General features: G+C 36.1%; 2 protein-coding genes across 4 annotated transcripts in view; both read right to left on the minus strand.

The window, feature by feature from the left end:
• The window catches only part of LOC132161528 (receptor tyrosine-protein kinase erbB-3-like), a 32,825-nt gene extending 16,763 nt beyond the window's left edge, over positions 1-16,062 (minus strand). Inside the window, exons 1-3 of one of the 3 annotated variants that reach the window (XM_059571646.1) lie at positions 15,370-16,062; positions 1,619-1,770; positions 1,248-1,434 (exon numbers count right to left, since the gene is read on the minus strand). In XM_059571646.1, coding sequence (XP_059427629.1) covers positions 1,248-1,434; positions 1,619-1,770; positions 15,370-15,460 — 430 coding nt within the window. In that variant the 5' untranslated portion in view covers positions 15,461-16,062. Of the gene's footprint in view, positions 1-1,247; positions 1,435-1,618; positions 1,771-15,357 lie in introns of all 3 variants that reach the window. The other 2 variants (XM_059571647.1, XM_059571645.1) reach the window with 2 other exon arrangements.
• A 1,898-nt stretch (positions 16,063-17,960) lies between these two features.
• Positions 17,961-25,664, minus strand: LOC132161531 (ADP-ribosylation factor 3). Its single transcript, XM_059571649.1, has 5 exons — positions 25,571-25,664; positions 22,728-23,018; positions 22,093-22,203; positions 21,150-21,274; positions 17,961-20,621 (listed from the first exon to the last, which is right to left on the minus strand). The coding sequence occupies exons 2-5, from the start codon at positions 22,873-22,875 to the stop codon at positions 20,460-20,462; spliced, it is 546 nt and encodes a 181-aa protein (XP_059427632.1). The 5' UTR covers positions 22,876-23,018; positions 25,571-25,664; the 3' UTR covers positions 17,961-20,459.
• Between the last annotated feature and the right edge of the window lie 1,018 nt (positions 25,665-26,682).

Below are 26,682 nucleotides of genomic sequence, written 5' to 3' on the forward strand. Positions count from 1 at the left end.
GAATCAGGGACGTAACTAAGTATTTGAGGGGCAGGGGGGAAGGGCGAATAATACATTTAAAATTAAAAATTAATTTGTACACTTTTGGTAAATGTATTGGACATAGTGGTGGGTTGTTTTTGTAAGTACAGTTTTTGGATCATTAAAGTTAGGGGGGCAGCTGGGGGGGCAAGGCTCTATAGTGGGGGGGCACCTGCCCCCCCTTGCCCCTCTGTAGATCCGCCCATGGCCGCCATGGACGCTCGAGGCGGGGGGCTGGAGCGAGTTGCCGGGGACGGGCGAGCTCGCTACCGGCCGCCCACTATAGGGAGGGGCGGCTGCCGTCCGTGAGGGAGCGGAGGAGTCTGTGCCGTTCGCCAGGTGGCCGGAGCCTGCTGCCATCCGCCGGAACGGGGAGGATCAGGGAACGGGGGACTCCTGCCGGCTGCCCAAAACCGGAGGAGCCGTCGCCGTCCACCGGGCGGCGGAGGAGTGTCGTGCCGTCTGCCGAGGGCCGTCCAGTGCCACCGCCAGGCACCGCGGAGGAGATCACCCAGCTGGTGGAGGGCCGAGCAGCGGTGCGTCTGGGAACCGGATTTTTTTTTTTTTTTTTTTTCTCCTCTCTCCCCTCTCTTGTCTCTGTCGCTCCTCCTTCCATCTCCTTTTCTCTCGCCTCGCCTGTCCTACCCCCAGGTTCCCGCAGGTCTCCGTGAGCGGTCCCCCCCGGAGGGAGGGGGGGGGGGGGGGGTAGAGCGCAGTCTCGGGAGTACCCCCCGGCCTGCGAGGGGCGATGGGGGTATGTGACGAGTGGGGCGGGGCCGAGGGACATGGGAGCGAGGCCGGTGGAGTGATTGGAGATGAACTACACCTGTTCGACCCGCCGGTCTCGAGGCCCACGGAGGAGATGGAAGGATATAAAACTGGAGCGACGACAGTGAAGGACGAGAGAGGACCAGGCCTGGGCTTTTAGTTGTGTTTTGGTTTTTATTTGCGCGCACCAGTCGTCCGTGAGGGGCTGGTGCGCTGTTTTGTGTTTATTTTGCTTTATTAAAATGTTGTTTGATTGTCCGCCGGTTCCCGCCTCCTTCTTCCCGATGATTAGCAAGGTTTAATTCATTACAAACATAAAAATATATTTCTGTCTGTTGACTCACTCTTCCACACCACACCCTCCAGAGAGTTTTGTTGCCATAGAAAATCAGTGGGCGTTTTGACAGTATGTGTTTCTGTGGGTGAGAATGTCACCTGTCACGTATGTATGAGCGCACCTGTCAAGTGTGTGAGGCCCAGCTCCTTTAGTCCGTACACTCCGTCTTTCTGATAGTTGACGAGGATGGCGAGAGCGAAGCGATCTTCATACAGAGACGTCCCTCGGATGACTCGCAGCTGTTCCAGTGGTAAATGTCTGAACTGGTTTATGGCGATGAGGATGTAGCCCGTCACCTCACGGATAGACTGTGAAGAGGGGTTGGGTTACACGTTCATCAAATGAAACGTAACAGACATACAGACACAGACATGATCCCACACAAATGAATCTGGTGTGAGCTCATGCACAGCTCATGCATGCTTTATTCACAAGTTGCCTGATCTCTTGTAACATCCTTTAGATCCTACAAATTTGGTCTGTTTTCCTCACCTGTAGGAATGAGAAATCCCGGTTGTGCTCCATCTGTGTGATCTCCAGGTTTCCTATGACAATCTTGCAGCCCGTGTACATCTCTTTCATGAGCTTGTACTGGACCTCAGAGCTTCCTGTCACACTCAGCGAGTTCTGCGTGCCTGTACACACTAAAGAGAGAGAGAAAAAGAGAACTCATTGTAGCAAAAAACAAATGCGTGGCCATTTGGAATGCAAAGCTAAGTTTATTTGATCAAGAATATAGTAAAATTGTGAAATATTGTTACAATTTTAAATAACTGTGTTAGGTTTTAATATTTTTTTTTATGTAATTTATTTCTGAAATATCAAAACTGAATTTTCAGCTTCATTACTCCAGTCTTTTCCAGTCACATGATCATTCAGAAATCACTCTAATATGCTGATTTGCTCAAGAAATATTGTTTCATATTTTTATGGAAACCGTGATTTGAAATATAATTTTTTTAAACAATATGAATGTCTTTACAATCACTTTTCATAGATTTAATGCAGCCTTGCTAAATGAAACTATTAAATTAAAATTGAATATTAAATTTAAATTAAAAAAAATTATAAAAAAATTTTTGTATAATGACTGCTACAATATCTATCATATTACTCTATATTAATATTTCATGCCTATTTACATGTGGTTAAAATTAGTAGGATAATGACCAGCAACTGTATATTAGCAGAAAAATAATTAAACAGGGGTCATTATTTTCAGTAATGACCGACTGAATGCACATTACGCCATAATCAATGCAAAAAAGACGCATCATCTGATTATATCACAATCTCAGCAAATATTTAATATTTCATGCCCATGTATATATTAATGTGGTATGAAGCTTTGTAATTAAGTGGAATAATTGCATGATCTCCGCTAATATTAAATATTTCATGCCCATTTATATATTTATGTGATAAGAAGCTTTGTAATTACTAGGATAATGACCAGATATTGTGTATTATCACAAAAATAACATGACAGGGGTTATTCTTTACAATAATGGCCGACTGACCGCACATTATGATCTGTTTAATGCAAAAGAAATCTGCAACTGAGCATCAGCTGATGATGTCACAGATAGAACTGTTGTTGTTTTTTCAGTGTTGTTCTTGTAGTGACATCAGGAAGGCCAAATGAAAGGTAATGGAGGACTAAGGGGGAGCTTGAGGTGAAGCTATTTTGCATTTCAAATTTTGCCCTTGGTTTAAATCTGCCACGGTCAAAACAAGCCATCACTGAGGGTAAGGGTGAGAGTCTAGGAAAAAATATTCCCATTAATACTTAGGTACTCAGAAATTCCCGCAGGAGCCTTTACAGATTAAAACTCAAAGAAACAGAGTCCTTCTGAGAATATGGTCCATTTATGACCCATTAGGATCAGAATGCAGGTTAAAAAGAGCATATTAGATTAAAGAATCACACGTTCATAATGGCAGGTATAGAAGAGTTTCTGTTCTCATAATGCTTCTCTTCATTTCATGCAAAAGAACTGAAAGACCCAGACACTTACTGATAACACATACATACTGTAAACTGTTAACAGTGTTACAGAGTCCAACAAATGGGCCTGAATGTCTCTTGTGAAATATAAGCTGGTGTTTGGTCCAAGTTCATTTAAAGTAATTATGGTTTCAGTTTTAGTTTTAGTTAACAATAATAACCCTGAATCAAAAAACAGTGAGATAATTGGTATATTTTCTTAAATTGTCTTTCCACTTGGTACAAAATACATGCTGAACAAATACAGTCTTGCCTTTTAACACATACACAGTTTCCATATTATAGATACATGTACTTAGAACCTGAACTGATAAGATCTGGAGTTGAACTTTAGGGTGTTATGGCCCACAATGGGACAGGTAAGGCTAGTAACGTCAGAAAAGGCTTCAAACCATCAGTTAAACCAGAAGTATTCTGAATTTCTCTAAACATCTTAAAAGAAAGTTTGGATAAATATCAAAAAACTGTTAGATCTGAAAAGTCTACTTATCTTTCAAATAGGATCTATAGTAACTCCCATAGGCCATTTTTTTATTGACAAGATTGAGGCTGTTAGAACAAACATTTATTTTCTTTCCGTTGATCTATCTATTTCTACTGTGTGTCCTGCTGTCTTTGATCAATTTGAGTTTGTATCCCTTGCATCTTTGCGAGGGATTATCAGTAAAATGAAACCATCTTCTTGTAGCCTGGACATTATTCCTCCTCAAATTCTAAAAAAGGCTTTTGAAACCAAAATTCAATCTATTTTAAATAATAGTCTACCTCAGTCGTTTAAACATGCAATTGTGGAATCAGTGATCAAAAAACTAATATGCTAATATAATTTGGATTCATCGGTCCTGCAAATTTTAGGCCCATTTCAAAACTCCTGTTTCTTTCCAGGATACTGGAGAAAGTTGTATTTACACAACCTATGGAGCATTGTGTCGGCATTAAGGGTACTGTGTTGGAGGGGTTTCGATCATATTTGTCTGGCAGAAGGTTTTCTGTTTCGCCTTGGGGATTTGATGTCCTCTTCTCCATGTTTCTCATGTGGGGTCCCCCAGGGCTCCATTTTGGGGCCTATTCTATTTTCTTTATATATACATCCTCTAGGATCCATTTTCAGGAAGTATAATATTTTGTTTCACTGTTATGCGGATGATACACAAATATATCTGCCACTGAAACAAAAGCATTCAAATTCTATAGCGCCACTTTTATGTTGCCTTGAGGAAATTAAAGCCTGGATGGCAGTCAATATTTTAAAATTTAATGAGGATAAGACAGAAGTTATATTGTTTACTCCAGGGGGTGCTTGTAGGCCTCCTGACCTGGATTTAGGTGTTTTAAAACCATTTGTGAAGCCCTCTGTAAAAAACTTGGGTGTTTTAATGGATAATGATTTTAAACTGGATAAACAGATTAATTTGGTAAATAAATCCAGTTTTTTCCAGCTGAGGCAACTTTCTAAGATTAAATCTTTTTTGAGTTTCAAAGATTTTAAAAGAATTATACACATTTTTATTTCATCCCGTCTTGACAACTGTAACAGACTTTATGTAGGCATTTGTCAGGCCTCTCTCACCAGACTGTAGATGGTTCAGAATATTTTACTCCCATTTTGGCCTCTCTTCATTCTTCAGGCTTCCTGTCTGTTTTAGAATTGATTTTAAGATTTTAATCTTAGTTTTTAAATCATTGAATGATCTGGCACCAACATATCTCTCAAAAGCCAAATGCTCCATCGATGGGACTTAGGTCCCTTGACCATTCATTGTTAGTTGTCCCTTGTGTAAGGCTAAAGAGCAGGGGTGATCGTGCGTTTGCAGTGGCGGGCCCTAGACTTTGGAATAATTTGCCTTTACATGTTAGAAAGGCCCAAACACTAGTCTAGCTTAGAAACCTATTTTCTATATTTCTATATTTCTACATTATTCTATAATATTTCATTATATTTTTAACTTTGTTATTCTATTTGTCATATTGTCTTATTCATGCTTGTACAGCACTTTAGTAAACACACACATTTCTAAAAAAAAAAGTGCTTTATAAATAAACTTTGACTTGACTTGACTTGAAGTATTCAACTTTTACCTGCTTAGATTATTCTCTTGAGGAAAAAGATCCCAGTATAATCACCAAACTCAACAAAGTATGCAATTAAAAGCCTGAGATTTCAGTATAAAATAAAATGTCTTTATTTATCTTTATTTGGGGATCAAATATCTTGTGGCTCCACATGAATTTTATTTGGTTGGAAATGGGCCAAAATGTCTCTTTTGATGTTGAAGATTACAGACCCCTGATCTAAGCTTATGTTAAATTTGCTTTATGGAACCAAATCATTTGACAATGAGTCAGACTAACTGATGTAAGCCTGGCTTATTTGGTAAACTTCTTTTATGAAACAGGCCTCGAGACATTAAATTGATCATATTTTTTCCATTACATCATATTGCATCAAATCGCATTGGGTTCTGCATCGTAACAGGGGTGAGTCGTATCGCATCGCATCGGTAGCTGTTTGATAAACAAGTAATAAACAAGTTCACAGAAGCGATTAAATGGAAGCAGCAACACTGCATTCCTCCTGTAATGTTTCTAAGAATAGGAGCCCTAAAGCAAACAAGTCTCATTTCACAACTCTCTTTTTGAAGAGAGAAAGTTTAAGAAATAAGTGCACCTTATTGTATTGAATGTGTACTTACTTTAAATACTATAAGAATTTTTGTTTAAAAACTGTACGTGCAGAAAATATAACATTTATAAAATAGAGGGCCACTTAAGTGTAAAGTTCATTTTAAAAGTCTTGGCAGAATATTACCAGTACATTTCCCGTTAAATTTACGGATATTTCCTTCAACCCTAAAACAAAACACAAGGTAAACACCTATTAAACATTTTATTATTAATAATATAATATATATACTTACATAGTATTTTCCATACTGTTTGGTTACCAACATTCTTCAAAATATCTTCTTTTATACTCAACAGAAGAAAGTCAAGTCACATATTTAGAACGACATGAGGGTGAGTAAATGATGACAGAATTGTTATTTTTTGATGAGCAATCGTTTTAAAAGAAGTATGAAAACTAATATTCTGCTGTTCTAAAAGCATGAATGTGTTGATGTGAACAGCCCTAAATGTGTGCACTCAAGTGTGCAGACAATGATACAATGCTCCCATTCAACCAGAGCGCGAAAACAAGTGTTGGAACCGCCAAAACTCAAACAAACGCTCACAAAATACACACGCTAGGTTCAACTATCAGTTTCACATCACAGGTACGAGAAACAAAAGCCAGGGGAGGTCTAAAGTGGCACACAACAGACATGGCTTATCTGCCTGGTAAACAGAAACTTGGCCACAGTCACAAAGAGATTATTCAAACCTGACTGATTGGTTCTCACAGGCATAAATAAACATAAATCTACACATTAATTTCTGAATCATTTATTGTCATTAAAGGGTCAGCTAACACACAGCACACAAGCATCCACACACACACACACACACACACACAGAGAGAAACCATGCCTAGCTTAATGACTTTGTTTTGCACATTAAAAGTTACAGGTTACTCCTGTTCCCTGGGCAAGAGAAGGAATTATTTTTGATTTATTAGACACATGTTTGTGTATGTGAGTATGCGAGCATGCAATATGAAATACATTTTTTTTTAAAAATCATTTATCAATTCTATTTTATTTCTAAAAAGTATAAATCATCTTAATATGCTATAAGAAATCTGAAAACTGTAAACATTATGGTGCTATCAAAATATAGGGTAACACTTTCCAATAAGTTGATTGTTAAATAGTTAATGCATTGTTTAATATGAACTAAACGTAAGCAATATATATTTTTACATCATTTATTAACCTTTGTTAATGTTAGGTAATAAAAATACAGTTGTTTATTGTTTGTTCACAGTGTATTAACTAATATTAAAAGATGCAATGTATTAGTAAATGTAAAAATTTACATTAAGAAATATGCATCATTTAAATATTACAGATAACGCTAAAATGTGGTACAGCATTTGAAAACCTTTTTGAAAACAGTGATTTTATTTTGTCGTCGTTTGGTGGCACAGAACTGAAATTACACATTTCACCTTCAAAGTATTTTTTAAATTGCATTTTTTTTTTTTTAAGTATTTTTATTGAGCACCAGTGATACAGGGCATGTACAATTACAAAAGGCAACAATTGTAGAAACAATGCTCACATTTTCTAATAGTAACAACCCTCCCCTCCCTCGGAACATGGGACATTCATCCAAGGCAAAAAATAATAAATTAAGACAGAAATAATTGAAGTAAAAAAAAAAAAAAAAAAAAGAGAAATTAGCAAAAAAGAAGTATACACACAGACTCACTGCAATTAAGGCTGCACACTTCACAGGACATTTGATTCACATGGGTAAAAAAATAACACAGTAACAAGTGAATAAGCAAGAGGGGCTGCTAATTGGTACTAAGTGGGCATAGTCTTAAGTTTGTTAAGACATAGAAGAATTTGTCCCTGGACCCTCTCAGTGTGTATTTTATTTTTTCTAGTAGTATGAATTGCATTAGGTCACCAAGCCATAAAGATACTTTAGGTGGATTGTTTGACTTCCAGTGTAATAAAATCCTTCTACGTGCAAGCAATGTTGTGAACGCAATTATGTTTTTATAATTTTTCCTTAGTGTAGAGTATCTTCTTATCAGGACTTCAGCGCAGCTCTCGCTAAAAAGAGAGCTGAGTTTAACCGTATAAAGCAAGCCTTGTATCAGAAGAACGTCAGATTCCACCTGCTCCACCTGGCCCGACTGCGAGTGATGTATGGGAACGATGTACTCACTTTTGACTCGCCTGATGAAGCTCAGAAGTTTTTCGACCAGAAGTTCGGCAAAGAGTAGGACTTCACCTCACATGTGGCAGTCTGGTCTGTATGTACAACCCGACGATGGTTAATTACCCGAACTCAAGGTGTGTATGTTCACCTTATAATGGTAAACAGCAGTCTTGTACGAATACATAACGATGTTTATGCTAGGCTAATTCATACTATGCTATGCACAAGTTTTTACACTTAAAGCTTAAAGCCACTGTATCTATGTTTATAATATGTGTTATCTTTTCTTACAATAAGGGGAACAGGCTTTGGCCTCTGTGAATGTTCAGTGGTTGACTTTTACTGCGTTTCCCAACCATATCACTCCCCTTTTTTAATTTTTTTTTTCTTTCTTTTTTCCCCCCATTATTATATATATTTTTCTTTTCATTTCATTTGAATGTTGAGAGGATTTATTGTTGAATACTAAAAATAACTGGGAGCCCCCTCAGGCCTAAATATTAAGAGAATGTGCTACCAGAAGCTCTTGGAAATGGTGTTTAGCCTGCAGCTTGCCTCAGGGAGAGGGACAAGTATAGGCTTTGTTCTGGTTTTGTGTTTAGATAAGGTTAAGATTAGGGATAGGGTAAGGGACAACTCCACACTTTTGCAACATAGGATCTTCTTTTTTTTTCTTTTTTTTAACAGAAGAATTGATCAATTGTGCACTTCAGCAGTCATTACACTTAATTTTCCTTTCTCTCTTTTCTTTTTTTCTTTTCCTTTGCATTATATACATTTTTTTTTAGTTAAACATGGTGTATGGTACTGATGCAAGAGGGGCTGCTGTACGTTTCATTAGTTGGAATGTGAAAGGTTTGAATGGGCCTGTTAAAAGAGCCAGGATATTTAATCATCTTAAACATTTAAAATGTGATGTGGTATTTCTTCAAGAATCCCACCTACTGGTTAAAGACCAAGTCAGACTTAAAAAAAGCTGGGTTGGTAACATATTTCATTCTAATCTTAATTCCAAAACTTGTGGAACAGCCATACTGATTCATAAAAAAATTCAGTTCAGTGTCACTACTATTATTTCAGACCCTCAAGGACGCTTTGTGATGGTTTCTGGACTCCTCTATCATAAGCCTGTGGTTTTGGTCAATATTTATGCCCCAAATTGGGACGATGATAAATTTATGGGTAAAATTATCTCATTAATTCCAGATTTGAATTCTCACCAGTTGATATTTGGCGGAGACTTAAACTGTGTGATAAATCCAACACTTGACCGCTCCCATTCTAATCTTACAAACCTTTCCAAAAAGGCCAAACTTTTATCATGTTTTATGGATGACATAGGATGTGTTGATCCTTGGCGTTTTTTGTACCCAGTGGAAAAATCTTTTTCTTTTTTTTCTCCTGTACATCATTCATATAGTCGAATAGACTATTTTTTCATTGATCAGAATCTTCTTTCTTCTGTCACAAAAGTAGAATATTTGTCTATAATTATATCAGATCATGCGCCTGTATTACTAGATCTTGCTTTTCCTCTTTGCAAATTGGAACGCCCCTTTTGGAAATTAGACAGAAATCTTTTGACCGACGACATCTTTTGCAAAATTATATCCCAAAAAATAGACGACTATATAGAATCAAACAAAAAAGATGATATCTCCCCCTCTCTCCTCTGGGAAACATTAGCTGTAATCAGAGGTGAGATTATATCATATTCAGCTAAAATGAAACATTCGCCTTATTTTATTCAAATTTGTATATGTCAGAGATGACAGAAGATGGTTCTGATATGGAACATTTTTTCAAGGACCTCCAAACCCCTTCAGTAACAGCAATACATAAGACTAAGACTGAGCTTTTTTTAAAAAGTTTTCCAACAAGCTATCAACAATTTTGCTTGATATGTTTAATGATTCTCTGTCCCGTTGCTCCCTCCCACAGACACTTACTGAAGCATCTATTACTCTCTTGCTTAAGCCAGGTAAAGATGCCACAGAATGTGGCTCATACCGACCCATCTCCCTCCTTAACAGTGATGTAAAGATTTTGGCCAAAGCTCTTGCCTTACGACTAGAAACCACAATACATGACGTGATTTCTGCTGACCAAACTGGTTTTATTTCAGGGCGGCACTCATTTACAAACATCCGTCGACTTTTAAGTATAATTTACTCTTCTGTATCTAGTGTGGTCCCCGAGGTGGTTATCGCACTTGATGCAGAGAAGGCATTTGACAGGGTGGAGTGGGGATACTTATTGGCATGTTTAAAGAAGTTTGATTATGGCCCTAACTTCATTTCATGGATTAAGCTTCTGTACAGCTCACCAAAAGCCTCTGTAGTAACAAATGGCAAACATTCACACTATTTCCAGCTGTCAAGGGGTACTCGCCAGGGCTGTCCAATCAGCCCACTTCTATTTGCCTTGGCCATAGAGCCCTTATCTATTACACTCAACACTTTACCATCAATTAGTGGAATACACAGGGGGGGGGGGGGATCATAGAGTATCTCTATATGCAGATGATTTATTATTATATGTATCAGACCCTGCTCTGGGCTCCCCTCACATTACCCATGCTTTGAGGAAATTTGGGGCTTTCTCTGGGTACAAATTGAACTTCAGTAAGAGTGAATGTTATCCTGTTAATGATCTGGCTCTTCAAATACAAGATGATGTTTTACCATTCCAAATGTCTAAAAATGGCTTTAAATACTTGGGTATTAATATTACAAGGGACATGCAGCACCTCTATCAAGAAAACTTCTGTCAGCTCTTTGAAAAAACTAAATTAGACCTAAAGAAATGGAAATCACTTCATCTATCCTTAGCAGGGAAGGTGAACTGTATCAAAATGAATATACTCCCCAAATTTCTTTATCTATTTCAGTGTATCCCACTTTATCTCCCTAAATCTTTTTTTAAGTCCCTCGATAAAGCTTTTATCCCATTTTTATGGGATGGGAAAAAGCCTAGAATACGGTTAGAATTACTACAAAGACCTAAAAACCAAGGTGGCTTAGCTTTTCCAAATCTTTGCTACTATTATTGGGCCGCAAATGTTCAAAAAATCATACATTGGCTACACACCCCTGACATAGACTGGTGTCTCTTTGAGGCTGGATCTTGCACCTCAACATCTCTTAAAGCCCTGGTCACCTCCAGCCTGCCCGCCCCTATTATGAAATACACTAAAAATCCAGTAGTCATAAATACCCTTAAAATTTGGTTTCAACTTAGACAGAACTTTAAATGTGAAAACATTTTTCATTTAAGTCCCATACACAATAATCACCTTTTCCCCCAGGCAATGCTAGACTCTGAATTCACTCTTTGGCAAAGGCGAGGCATTCTCTATTTTAAAGACTTGTACACAAACTGCATTTTTGCAAACTTTGATGATTTGTCGCACAGATTTAGTCTGCCCCGGTCTAGCCTATTTCGTTACTTTCAAATCCGCCACTTCCTTCAGCATCATTTTTTGAACTTTCCATACACACCACCACCCTAGTGCTTAGAGAATTTGTTAGAACCCGCAGTCAATTCCAAAAAAAATATTTCAAGGATATATGGCCAGATAACCAGTCTTAAAAGCACAAATCTTGCAAAGATTAGAGCAGACTGGGTGAATGAATTAGCAGAGGAACTAGAATTAGAGGAGGACATTTGGGACAACGCTTTACTAAGAGTAAATAACAGCACTTCCTGTGCCAAGTTGAGCTTAATTCAATTCAAAATTCTACACCGCATTCATTACTCGAAAGTGAAATTGGCTAAAATATATCCTAACATAGATGATAGCTGTGACAGGTGTCGTAACACTCCTGCCAACTTAACCCATATGTTCTGGCTGTGTCCAGCCCTCACGACCTACTGGTCTATGATTTTCAAAACTTTGTCAGAGGCTCTTAACATCGACCTCCAACCTAACGCTGCAATGGCCATTTTCGGTATTACAGATAGAAGATACTCTACACTAAGGAAAAATTAAATTGCATTTTAATGTAAATAGTTTTACTAAAACACTGTGGCATCCGTTTGTTATCTTTTAATGACAGGTTCAATAGGTTCCATATTAAGATTGAAGGTTTTTTTTTTTTACATTTGGGCCAAAATGTTCACTGTTCACTCAAATGATCCTTTGACATAAATATCAAGAGTTTTTCAGTGCTCAAAACTGAGTGTTTCCATAACTGAAGGTACAATGGATGTGGAGGCGACAGCAGAAACAGAGAGGCTACACACACACACACACAAACACACACACTGTGCTTATGAATCTATTCAGCTCTCCTGGAGTATGTGTGTGGGAGCCTTTAACACACACTGTACTACTCATACTGACATCTTCAAACTCCACTCAGAATGCTTTACGACAATGCCAAGAGATCAACAACCCCCATTATCTTCACAGGAAATTTTACGTATATCTTTTTGTATGACTCAAGTGCAATGGTCAACTGAAAACTATGCATTCACATGTTGCAATCTAAAATAAGATATGTATGAACTGTATTCATTTCTAACAAACATGGTTAGATCAGGTCCTTAATACAATCTTTCAGAAAAGATTGAAATTATGAATGTTATTAGTAATGACATTGCAATTATGTACATACTGATGCCAGCAGAAGTCACACTTAAATAAATATAAGGGATGATGATGATGATGTCTATACTGATTTTAAATTTGCCTTTCAGTCCTTACTAGCCCTCATGTCATTCTAAATAACTCCATGAAACACAAAGTGAAAACTGCAGTTGTTATTCACTGATAATCATCCCTTGAGCTGTTAAGCTGTTGGTTGAGACAATAACACTGAATCACAATGAACAAGAATCATATCATTGTGATTCACGAAGTGCAATCTATGCCAATTATGAAATGAATCTAACCAATTCACTGATATGATCTGATTCAAAAGAGTGATTCATTCATGAATCAGACATTATTTTTTTTCTCAACCTTTTAAAGATGGCACCAAGAAGAGCTGGGATAGATCTACTAGAATTTCTACAAGATTTCACTAAATAATAAATTACATTTCAGTTTATATGCTTTAGTGATTTGAATGTAGTGCGTGCATTGTATGGACTACTTTTATGACATTTTTAAGGTGTTTTACAACCCTTTTGAAAACCCCAGTTAATATTTATTGTGATTACATGGAAAAAGGTTAAATTCTTAAACTCTTAAAATTTTTATTTTTAATTGTATAATCTATACCTTTAATTGACATTCTGAGAAAAGAGTATTTGAATTATTTTTTATATTTACAGTATATTAAATGTCCATTTTGATGCAATCCCCCACACTGTTTTAGTAATTAACAACGTAATTACATCTCATCTGATGCATGCCAGGGACAGCTGTGAGTACAAAACGGCTCTGGATTTTCTCCAATAGGCCCACCACAACTACAAACAGCAGCTACTATCTTACAATATTAAAGCAATCAATGCATGCATTTATGGCAACATCACAAAATCCATGGTGACCCTGCTAAAAAAACAACAGAAACCATCACAGAAATTCTAATGGTTTCCACTACAAATGCCACTACAAACATAACAAACCATCAACTTTTAATCATTAAAACCATTAAATAATGGTTTCCTGTAGTGTGTTTTGGGACATGTTCCATTAGGATTTAGTGGCTTTAACAAACATAACATTTAACAACAATAATAGGCAACCGATTACCAGTAGAGACCAATAGGGTCCATTTCAATTTTCCATTAAAACCAATATAATTCCCATTATAACCAGTAAAAGCTGTACAAATTCTATTGATGGTTTCTATTGCTGTTGTTTTTTCAGCAGAGGGCCGATATAAATGTATTATTATATTAACTTAAAATACTTGAAATCTACATAAAAAGAGCAGATAGCAAAAATGTATATGACATAATAATAAACATAACATGGCTGCTCAACATTCAAATACCTGGCTAGCGTTTGCTGCAGCAGTTGCAGAGCACTTCAGAAACCCTCCACCTCCCCCAGCTCCACCTGTATAGATCTGCAATGGGGTACTTTTATGTACGCTATATATGGGGGTTATTCCATATTGGTTATATGTGCAGCAGCAGTATTTCTGATATGGTCACAGCAGCATGTCTCTGGATGGATTGGCAGTAGCAAATCTTGGTACTGGTTCTGACGCAGCAACGTAGCAGATCTATTCCTCCAAGATCAAACACATTAATATTGCCTTGCACATTACCATGCTAAAACTCTCCGGGAGCTGTCATGACAGAAATAAAGAAATGCACAATTTGTAAGCGATTCTATTTAGGGGGATGCAGTCGAATCAGAATGGTCTGAGAGATGACATGGGATTATGTGACTCTGTCCAGAAGTTTCACCTGTTGCCAGATCACCTGGACTACACACCTGTTGTTGTTCCTGCCATTGTGCTCCACCCTTTTTAGTCAACACTACTGCAGAGGCCAAAGATCAACTAGTGCATCAGATCACATCTCAATCTGTCTCTGTTTATGAGCCAAAACAGATTGTTTTCCTTGTGTTGTCTAGTATTTTCTTCATGGATACTTCCTGCATCTGATAATTCATCATTAGCAAGTACAAATTATGTGAACATACACAATTTACAAAATACTGTATTTAACCACTGATGCAACCCAATATTCAAGATTTGGGTGGAATTAACAATAAAAACACACATTACGACTGACCGCTATTTGAAAACTGGGATGATCTTTGAATAGGGTCGCAGTTGACCTTCTGTGTAAACAAAACCAAAAACAAGCAACTAAACAACTACACAATATTCTAGTGAACATTTATGAGATTCAGTACAAGAAGTTTGCATCACGAGTACAAACTCCTCTGTGATTCTTTATTTTCAGAAGACAGCTGTTGAGTCAGGGAACAGGATTTAACAAAATCTACTGGTTGAGTCAATTTATTATTTGAACTGAGCACTGATTTAGTACAGGAACAAATCTCTCCTTTTACACACACAGTCTAAGATAAACAAATATATCTCGCTTAGACAATGGTTCAGAAACAGGTTTTCTGAATGCATTAGCTACTGACAGCAACAACACTATTTTGGGATGTATATTGTGTAAGGCAAGCACATGGGTTTTACAAAACACATTCTGTTACAAATTTGTGGAGTTGTTTATAAATACTACTTTTAAATTACATTATATATATATATAAACAATATTTGAATGCAAATTAAACTTTATTATTACTATTAGCCTTGCATGACATTTATGCAAAGTGTCACTTTAATTAAAGTAGCAAATTCATAAATCATTAGCATCCTCAATATTAAAATGCAAATGTTTATGCTGTTCTCTTAAATCTTTTCAGTCGCAGAGATGTAAATTGTGCACACAGTAAAAACAGATTTACCTTCATGTTTACCTTCCTCCGTCTGAGCGCGCGCAGGTGAACGGAGCGCGAGACACAGCGCGAGCATCTGCAGCAGAGCGGCATTCATCTTCATCATCCTCATCCTAAGATTATTCCCAATGTGAGGTCAGTCCGTCAGACAGAGCAGAAAGTTAAATATTCATGGCCAAAGAAGCGCAGAAGAGATGATGTTCCCTTCTCTTCGGCTTGTCCAAGTTTGATAGAAATATGACAGACGTCTCTCTCTCTCTCTCTCTCTCTCTCTCTCTCTCCTTTTTAATCCAAAAAGTCCCAAATATTACATTCAGTATAGAGCAAACTAAAAAAATATCAAGTAGTTAATTTCCGTATGTTCCGGAAAAGTTCATAGACTTAGGCTATAAATCCTTAGGTATAGGCTTCGTCAGTTCAAACACTGGTTTTGAACCGAACAAAAATTGTAATACAATCAATAGTTTTAGTTAAAATAAAAAAAGAAGCTCGCAGAATACAGACGTTTGTAAATATGAAAAGGCTTGAGCGCGCAGGAATGCTGTCTCGAGGTTTGTTACCTGTTTACACGTAGCCTACAGGTGAACGATGCTGAAAGCTGATTGGGTCTGATCAAGGTGACGTCGACCTTGCAGTTCCAAAGCTCGTGCACTGATTTATTTCAAACACGTAAACAAGTCATAAAGCCTTGATTGTGAACTAGACAGTGTTCTGAATTTTCCCGTCAGTAGCCGAGAGTCCTCACAGCTGAAAACACTGACGAGATTGTGATAGATTTATGTGCCTAGATTGCTCTCTCTCTCTCTCTCTCTCTCTCTCTCTCTCTCTCTCTGAATAAACACACATATAGCTACACACATCCGGGGTTTGCTGTATCGATAATAATGTCATGTTGGAGTGAGGGTCTCATTGTGTGTAAGTCAAGGCTGGCATTGTGTCCCGGTATCGTCCTCTAGTTTATCAGTGTTTCTTTGGTGGCTCTGGACTCGGTCTCACAAAGAGCACTTTGTGCCTCAGTTCAGATGGCTTTAGACCTTTGAGACAATAATGTGTTTAACTGCAAAAATAATACATTTTAAATAAATATTTTTATTTATGTGTTTACATTTTGATTTGCTTTTTTTAATGTATTCACTGTAATTCTATGAATTCTAAATGCCTCAAAAGGAACGCTAAACTGTAAAATCACACATCGCTCTGAAACAAAAACTACAGCAGTTCTGTAACTTTCAAAATAATACATTTTAATATTATTTTAGAAATTTCATTTTTATTTTTATGTTGTAATTTTTGGATTGTAGGCTACTTATTGTAATTTCCCAACAGTACTCACTAATCTTTTACTTGAGACTTCACTCTCAGACAGAAATCACATCAACTGAATAACTGACAAAATAAGAATGTATATTTTAATTATTATGCACATTTTTATAGTTTCTTTTTTTTCCCATTCCAATGTCTTTTTTGTAATTTATTCTAAATGTCTCAACAGTAATCACTAAACTATCACATACTGTGCCTCACAATAATGCATGTAATTGTAATCTAAAATAATTATTACAATTTCTTTCTTTTTTTGGAAAAAAATACACTTTATTTATATTTTCTTTATTATTAAGCAAATTCCTTATACTGTAGTTCATCAAATTTGACACACACGGCCCAAATGGATGCTACACACTAATCAACTTATTATGTTTAAAGTGTTTTTGTTTTCACAGCATGCAATTGTTTTTGAACAATTAACTTCCCCCTTGTAGTCACAGTTGGAAATCAGGTTTTAAAGACCAGCTCTTCCTGCACTACCGGTCTGTGTGAGGCACTGATTGAACAAACAAGTACACAGACAGACAGGCATACTTACACAACAACCCTTAGTGAATTCTTTACTGTCCTCTATATGCTCTGATACATCATATGCTATTTTTTTCTTTTTACAGGGAACTGCAGCGCATAAACAAGGTCTTTTATGATTTTGGGACACATTCCTTGTTCGTTAATATTTTACTAGCCAACAGCATTAAAGCCCAGAACACACTCTGATTGAGCTTTCTCACACACTTCCTACTTTGAACATCTCGTGGGTTTGTGAATGTTTAGCACTGTATATATATTATACATTGGTAAGCGCATATGTCATAATGCGAATGCTTTTTTGTTCTTTACTTCCTTTCCCAAACTGAAAAGTGTCTCAAACTGTTGGTTTTCACAATAGTTCTGCTCTCTTCTGGTGGACATAAGGGACTGCAGTGCAGAAAGAGACTCGATGCAGGCCTACTCTACGACTCCAGCTTAGAAGTTTCAAAGCACAGTTTATCTTTGTGAGACATTTATGATAAATAATGCAATCCACTAAAACTGTAATTACATCTAGGATTAGACATGATCCATTTCTGGCGCCTACCAGAGATCAATATAAGACATTACACATAATATACAATATGATGAAATCATTAGGTGGCTTTACTAAAGCATATTCCAGAGAGCAGGAAGGATAGGTTTATTCAGCAGTATCCACTATAATCTTCCAGCAGGTGTGGTCATTACATAAGGTTTTTAAGTAAAAAATTAAATAGAATGGAACAAACGCAAAAGAGAGAAGGCACAGCAAATAATTTTCATGTTTTTATTTGAGTGTGGTGTTACAGTCAGCAATCGGAGGGAGAGAAAGATTTTGGTGTCTACATCATAATAATCAGCAATAACCTTTCTTAATCTACTGTAAGAGATAATTACACATTTCATCCATGATTTCTAAGTTCTATTTATTTATTTATTCAGAAATAATTTTCCCCTTCATTGATTATGTTCACTGACACTGTATAAGCCTTCAAAATGATTTACCCAACACAGTAAAAAAAAATCAACAAAGTAAATGCATAAGCACACAGAGGTAAAAACACATTCACCAAAACACTCACCGAAATAAATACATAAATAAAAATAGAATATCGAAGAAGATACAATCAAACTTTAAACCATCCTAAAAAGTCAACCCTAGCTACTCAATAAGCACACAAACTATTTAATGCAAAGAATAAATGCTTTGAACTTTTTGAACCCCTTTTGTTCCCAGATCAACTAAAACAAAACAAGCAACCCAATAACTTAGTTAATAAATAACCTTGTGAAAACACACTTTAGTAAGAAGATAAGGCCACAAAACCTAACAGACTGGACGATTCACACTGCAGACTTGTGTAGAAATGACCTTGCAGACATATCGCTGTTTGCATTATATGCTGAAATACTACTGTAGAGTGTGTTAAGCTAACTAAGCTTATGTTCCATAGCCAAACTGGATCATTTGAGGTTAAGTGTCTTGCTAAATAGCACAGTTGTTTTGGTAACGTTCCTGCATCACTCACATGCTACAACGCTCAAAATAATAAAATAAAAGACACCATTCAAACCATGTCCTAGGTTGAAAAGACCTGCCTTTTATAATGTTCATACAGTCATAAGAGTCATAACAATGGGTTTTAGTGGAAAGGTGCTGGGTATTAAGTGGAAAATGCCAAAAATGCAAACTAGAAAACAATGCTAGAAACACACACAATTACAAACAGACTTCGTTAGTGTTAGATTTCTGTGTGATGGATGGATTACCAACACACACGCAATGCAGGATAAGCAGTTTTGTTGTATTTACACTGGCTAGCACGGTAAAATAGGTTAGCATTTGATTTAGCATTTGTCCTTGTGGTCTGTAACAGATATAGATTATGAAATAGAATATAAAGTGTTAAACACAAAAGACATCCTTCTTTAAATATACATTTCTAGATATTTTTCTCATTTCTGAACTATAATAATCCAAAACACCATGAATAAAGTCCAAATGTGTGCACTGATTCAACAAATTCACATTGGTTGGGGGGCGATATGTTCGTCTGAACCCACAAAATGCATTATGAGCATGAAACATGCAAACAAAACATAAGCAGATGAGTTATTATGCAGTTTGCCACAGACCACTGACATACCGAGGTTTAATGCATGTGTGTGCTGTTTTATGCTGTTCACTAATATGAAAGTAAAAGCAAAATAATAGGCAACAGTTTACAATCTACTAATCATGTCAGTGGCAAATTAGTATAGCAACTAATAAAGGACTTTTAAACAGCATTTCACTATCTATCTATCTATCTATCTATCTATCTATCTATCTATCTATCTATCTATCTATCTATCTATCTATCTTATCTATCTATCTATCTATCTATTGGACTAACAGCACAGCATGCATTCCATGCAGACAATGCTAGTGATTCATACAAAACAATATCCATGCAACAATTAGCCAAGTCAATTCTACAACAAAGGGGCGTTTGATTGGAAAAAGCTTTATTTACAGCTTCAGTTGAATGTGAATTATGGTGGACAACCCAACAGCACCACGTTTGACTCACAATTTAGGCGAAGGATGTGTGATAAGCAACATTTATTGTACAGCACAGCCACAAAGCAGCATGCAACACCAACCAGCTTCGTGTGACTTAACACACACATGCAGATCTAACCTCTACAACACCACAACGTTTAACACCACACTGAGAGAAAGAGCCATGCAAAACACAGCAGGGTATCTAATGCAATCACGAACGAACGGCATCACAGACTGTGAATATTGTGTGCGTGAGGAGGCAAACTGCATCATAATCGCATCTATGGAGCATTTTGACAATACGAAGAAATACATAAGCATATTACATAATACATGAGCGCGCTCAGACCCAACAATCTTTTTCGTGGCAGTCAAGGACAACACTGATCACTGATTGAAAACACGTTAGCGAGTGAGTGAGGGAGAGACGATTAAATCGACTAAACGTTGATGCTATAAACAGACACTTTTCATACATTGAAATGGAAAGTTCAACAGAGGAAATATTGATCTTCGTGTGAATGCGTGTGTGCGTACAAACCTATAGATGATTTACACAGAACGTAGAAGGCTCCATAAACCACATACTGTGTTTTTCCAGAATACAACCAAAAAATACCAAAAAATTAAACAAAGAGAAACCAAACATAATGATTCCGAAGGCCAAATTAGTCCCACCCCTTTCCCAAAGCGAGAGACAGCCACGTAATGAAAATCCCGCCCCTCACTTCTTATTCTTCAGCTGATTGGCAAGCCAGTCGAGCCCTTCGTACAGACCGTCGCCACTGGTCGCGCAGGTCGCTTGTATATACCAGTTGCGATGGCGGAGCGAATGGAGGCCGAGTTTGTCTGTGATCTCAGCTGCATTCATAGCGTTCGGCAGATCCTGCAGTCAAGGAGGAATAAAACATGAGAGCAGATTGTGAAATTGAGTATTTGCTTAGACAGGACAAGATATTTTTATTCTAAAATAAATATACAATTTAGCCACAGAAAAACAGATGATAGATTATGGACTGCTGTTGATGGACATGTTTTCAGTTTATATAAAATGTTTTGATCCTTCAGAAATCATTCTAATGTGCTGATTTGCTGCTCAAGAAACATTTCTTTTTATTATGTTAAAACAGTAGTTATGCTTATTTTTATTTTTATTGGAAAATACATGTTTTCTGGTTTACCTATGAATAGAAAGTTCAAAAGAAAGTTCAAAAGAACAGCTATAATATATAAACATTTTTGTGACAATGTAAAAGTATTTACTGTCACCTCTAATTATTTAATTCTTGCTGAATAAATATGACCCCAATCTTTTAAATGATAGTATAAATATTAAAATATTAAATGATTTTTTGGACATATATTTTGTGATCTGTCAGGTAGTAGGGATGCTTTAATAAAAAAACCACAGTACCTGTTTGTTTGCAAAGACAAGAAGGACAGCATCACGCAGTTCATCTTCAGCGAGCATCCTCATTAACTCCTCCCGCGCCTCGTTAACTCTCTCCCGATCGTTGCTGTCAACCACAAAGATAAGACCTAAGGAAAGAAAAATGAGCAGAGATAAAGAAGAGACTTTTCACAAGCAACAAGCAACAAACATTAGCACAACTCAAAAAATACCCAGATTTAATTTAGCTATGAAATGTTTTGTTTAAAAAGAACATTGTTTCGTTGAGCTATTTTACACTAAGATGTAGATTTACTATTGTAGTTTTTAATCAATATTTTCCATTTTAATAAAATTTTAGCTAATGTTTTAGGAATTCTGTTATGTCATCATTATTAGTTTTTTATGTAAATAATTTATATGTTTTATAAAGAATATATATTTTTCTATGTTTTTTTGTTTTTCAGTTTTAGTCATATATTAAAACAATAAAGTTAAACTAAATGAAAATGAATAATGTTGCCTGGGGAACTAAATTTAAATTAAAAAATTTAATTAAATTAAATTTAGCAGACGCTTTTATCCAAAGTGCATTCAGGCTATCAATTTTTACATATCATGTGTTTTACACATTTTTCCAATTTTTACCTATCTAACTATTCCAATACATTTTTTATTATTATTTTTAATTAAATAATAATTTATTTATACATATTTTCTTTTCTTTCCCTTTTTGTTTATTATGATTCAAGTAACAAAAACATTTTGATGGATTTAATTGGAGTTAGCTATAATAACCCTGCTCCATGTTTACAAGGTGGCTCTGCAGGACCAACCCTGAAAATGCAGTGTGTGCTCACTGAACACAACACAAACTACACAGATGCATCAAATTACAATCATTTGCACAGTCAACTCAATCCAGCTTGTGTTTTAGTGGGAGAAGTGGATTGTATGTGTAACTCACCCTGTGTATTTTGAAAGTAGTGTCTCCAGAGTGGTCTGATTTTATCCTGACCACCCACATCCCACACAGTGAAGCTGATGTTCTTGTACTCCACGGTCTCCACGTTAAAGCCTTAAGACACAAACACAAACTTACACGGTGTGACCCAGAATCACAGGATCTAAACAGTATATATGTAGGGACACTAGGGAAACTGTAACATTTTAATTTCTTAAGAATAATTGACATAATTCCTAACTTACAGACTTCTACAGATACTGCATACCTGGCAGTTTCTGCTATAAAAAGCATTTATGTATGTCAAAAGTAATAGCAGCATTAAAATATTTAGCTTAATGGAAACTAAAAGTTACAGTGTAAGTCACAACTGAATAATCTTCTCTATTTAATTTCGAAGAGTAAATTTAAATGGTCTCATCCCACAAGAAAACGAATTTACTAAACTGTAATTTAAAAAACTGAAATGGAAATTTTCTTCAACTAGCTGTTTCACAAAAGTTAATTATATGATGTAATACATACACATTTATACACTGTGTTTCACACCTTGAATTCTGCCTAAGCATATACAGAATCCTGTATAATAATATTGTAAGTCAACACAACGATAGAATAAAGTAAGAGAAGGATTTTACCAATGGTTGGGATGGTGGTCACGATCTCTCCCAGCTTCAGTTTGTAAAGGATGGTGGTTTTACCAGCAGCATCTAATCCAACCATCAGGATTCTCATCTCTTTCTTCCCTATCAGACTCTTCAGCAGATTGCCAAAAATATTCCCCATGATTCAATGTTTTGCTTCGTCTATCCAATCACAATCCAGAAAGCTGAAGTCCTTGATGTGGAACAATCCACTGAGGTAAAAAAAAAAAAAAACTGAAAGCCTTGAGAAACAAGGTTATTTAGCTGAGAAAAAGAATCTAGAGTCTTGGAAAGGGAAAAAGAAATGAGAAAGGATAAAATATATAAATGTGCATAAAATGTGCACTCTTATTCAGAAACGGTATCTTGTCTTAATAAAATGTAATAGTAAAAGAAATTTATAATGTTACAAAAAATTATAATTCAAAGTAATGCTGTTCTTTTGAACTTTCTATTCATCAAAGAATCCTGAAAAAATGCATCGCGGATTCCACCAAAATATTAACAAGAAGAAGAACGATTCTCAACCTTGATAATCATAAAAAATGTTTCATGAAATCAGCATATTAAAAGGATTTTTCAAGAATCATGTGACATTGAAGACTGAAGCTTTGTCATCACTAGAATAAATTACATTTAAAAATAATTTCAATAGAAAACAGTTATTTCAAATTTAAATATTACTGTTTTATTTACTGTTCAATCAAATGTGACCATGGACCACAAAACCTGTCATATGTGTAAATTTTTCTAAATTGAGATTTATACATCATCTGAAAGCTGAATAAATAAGCTTTCCATTGATGTATGGTTTGGCCGAGATACAACTATTTGAAAATCTGGAATCTGAGGGTGCAAAAAATCTAAATACTGAGACAATCGCCTTTGAAGTTGTCCAAATGAATTCTTAGCTATGCATATTACTAATCATAAATTACATTTTGATATATTTACGGTAGGAAATTTACAAAAAATCTTCATGGAATATGATCTTTACCTTTATCCTAATGATTTTTGGCATAAAAGAAAAATCGATAATTTTGACCCATACAATGTTGTTTTGGCTATGGTTTTGTGGTCCAGAGTCATAAATAAGAAAGAGAGACTTTATTCCAAAACAGTAAACAGTAGTGTAGGTATGTATGTATGTACATTAAAAAAGGTACAAAAGCTGTCACTTTTCAAAAGTACTTTTTAGGTGCTAACATTTACTTTTTATAGATACTAATATGTACAAATATGCACCCTTTAGAAACAAATATGCATCATATTGCAGCAAATGATCTACATAAATTGTGATTCAGTTGGACTGACCGAATTTAACATGTAAATGATGAGGAGTGCAATTTGAACATTTCAATCAAACATTCTTTCACTCGCTGATTATCAAAGACACATTTAGAAGTTGCAAGCGGATTGAATGAACATGATGCTTTTGGATGCGTATACATTTCTGCTATTCAATAGACTGCTTTATGTGTACAAGCTACAGACTGAACTGAAGAAACTATGATCCTGTCTTCAGGCCATCCAGCAATCTGTTCATCCCTCTCATATCCCGCCTTCACATGAACCCCCACTAGTCATCCCTGAACGTTCCCAGATGGAGTTATCCGAGATGTAGAACACATTCCCCAATAACCGAGTTGTCCTAATTCATGAACTGTCATTGTATAAAGCTTAAATTTTGAAATTAAACATGTTTAGGGGAGACTGAAGTTAGCCAAACAGTGGCTTTATCAAAGGAACTGTAAGGCTTTGAGTCAAATGTCCAAATACACAAATCTATATTATCTCTAGCAGTGTGTCCATATTGTGACAGCTTATAATGCCACAATGCAACTGGGTTACGTTGTCACCAAATATCAAAATGTGTTCATTTGTATCTTTATACTTTCCAAGCCACAGTGAAAACGTTAAATATATTTTGTTTCGTAAACCTGCCTAGAAAGAAGCTGACTTTTAAAGTAGAAATAATGACAGAAGTGTGACAGCTAGCCTTGGCCTCCCCTTTAAAAACAATACAAAAGGTAACAATATTAAAGCTGCATAATGCACATGTAAATGTGCTCATTAAGACAATGATACGAGAAGGTGTTTGTGATGAATAATAATATGATCATAACGCTGCGGGGGTCTGACTCCGGCTGAGCTGTCCATGGTGCTGACGCCCGACCCACCTCCAGCAATCCCCTTGCACAAAACACATCACGAGTATCATTTACAACTACGTTTGTAACAGACCTCGTCGTTTTTAAAGGCTTCCTCGTTTCTGAATGATTCTCCTCAGATCCCTGCAAGAGACCCCAACAATGTTGTCACGAGACATCGAAATACAACTGCGCTAGACGGAGGTCCACGTGATATCTAATCATTAAAAACATTAATATGGCGCTAAATTAATAATATGGATTACTGCTGGAGCTCATAAAGGCCTACGACCGTTTGACAGTGTCGGCGTAGGATACAAAGATCGGAGCTTCTCCGTGAATAGAGGCGTTTGGCACGAAGCAGATGGATGAAATGTTCTTATGCAAGATCACTACAATTCATGCAAAAGCCAACCAGAATCAATTAAAACCCGAGCGCAATACGAGCCGTCATTATATCTGAAGAGGCGTAAGACAGCAAGCACATCATCTCTGATACAGATCTTCATTCATTTGGAGAGATAGAGAGACGGTACGTGCCTCGCGGAAGGCCTTTCTGTCTCCAGCAGCAATATTAGACGCGCTGTCATATTTCACCAAACGTACAGACAACATTTCAACGCGTCAGAACCACCTCCAAACGCTTCATTTTAAAGCAAACACAACAGTTGAACGTATCTGCATTACCTTGCGAGCTGACACCAGCCGATTCTGGACACGGAGAGACAGAGAGAAAATATCACGAGAGTTAACGCCGACAGCAGAGGCTTGGATGGGGATTTCTCGCGATGTTTGGTTTTGCATCTTGAGACTGCCTCCAGTCAGGTCAGGTATCATAGCCAAACAAATGACATGTCAAGGAAATGCTTGACAGTCCTTCAAACTAAAACTTCCCTGGAAATTCTTAGCAAATATCTTTGTATTTTTTTATTTTAAGCATAAAATGTGCATTTATTTTTGACCCATTTAGGACTATTTGAGGAAAACAAAATGGAAAATAAAAAGACACTGTAAGTCTCGAAATGAAACAATAAATAAACTGTTAAACTGACACTTAATATGAAATAGTTTGGTAACTTAAATCACATGGTGTTCTACATCATACTTGTTAACGTTAAACTATACTAAAACTAACACCAGTACAAAATAGAATTACTTATAATTAAATAAACAATTACTGAAATAGTTTTTTTTATGTTTTATTTCAGCTCGTTGCCAAGGCAAGGCATTTCTCATTTTCATTTAGTTTGAGCTTAAGCATTAAAATGACCAAAACTAAATACATTTAAACTTAATATGAACTAGCCTGCATAAATATATTTCAATAAAAATTAAATAATGATAAATAAAAAAATACACAAAATGGCCTAAAATTACAATGAAAACAGAAAAATAAAAAGTATAATTCAAAATATTAACAAAAATTATAATAGTAGGGATTCTTAAATAACATTAACTAATTTATGAAAATTTAATAATAAAAAGAAAACACCCAAAGACATCTTTTTGGACAAGCTTTTAACTAACAATATGATCTGAAACCAGTTTATTTATTTATTTTAATTTGGTGGTATTTGTGCAGCTGGTATTTAACTTGTTTTGATTTTGATTTTAAGGACTTTGTGACTCCTTGTCTATTAAAGGTGCTATATAAATAAATGTTACTTACTAATGATAATAAAATAACAATAATAAAAGGTGATAATAAAATAAGAATAATAAAGAGTGATAATAAAATAACAAAGCTTGCAAAGACAACATGATAACTCAAATATAACTTAAAGGGATAGTTCTCCCAA

This window comes from Carassius carassius, chromosome 17 (genome assembly GCF_963082965.1).
Source record: "Carassius carassius chromosome 17, fCarCar2.1, whole genome shotgun sequence".
Taxonomy (NCBI): Eukaryota; Metazoa; Chordata; class Actinopteri; order Cypriniformes; family Cyprinidae; genus Carassius; species Carassius carassius.

Bases quoted from the DNA above. Each gene is read 5' to 3' on its own strand.
- LOC132161531 (XM_059571649.1), bottom strand. From the start codon at position 22,875: ATGGGGAATATTTTTGGCAATCTGCTGAAGAGTCTGATAGGGAAGAAA. The intron at 22,204-22,727 runs GTAAAATCCTTC...TTGTGTCTTAAG, and splicing joins GACCACCATCCCAACCATTG to GCTTTAACGTGGAGACCGTG. The intron at 20,622-21,149 runs GTACTGTGGTTT...CCTTGACTGCAG, and splicing joins TTGTCTTTGCAAACAAACAG to GATCTGCCGAACGCTATGAA.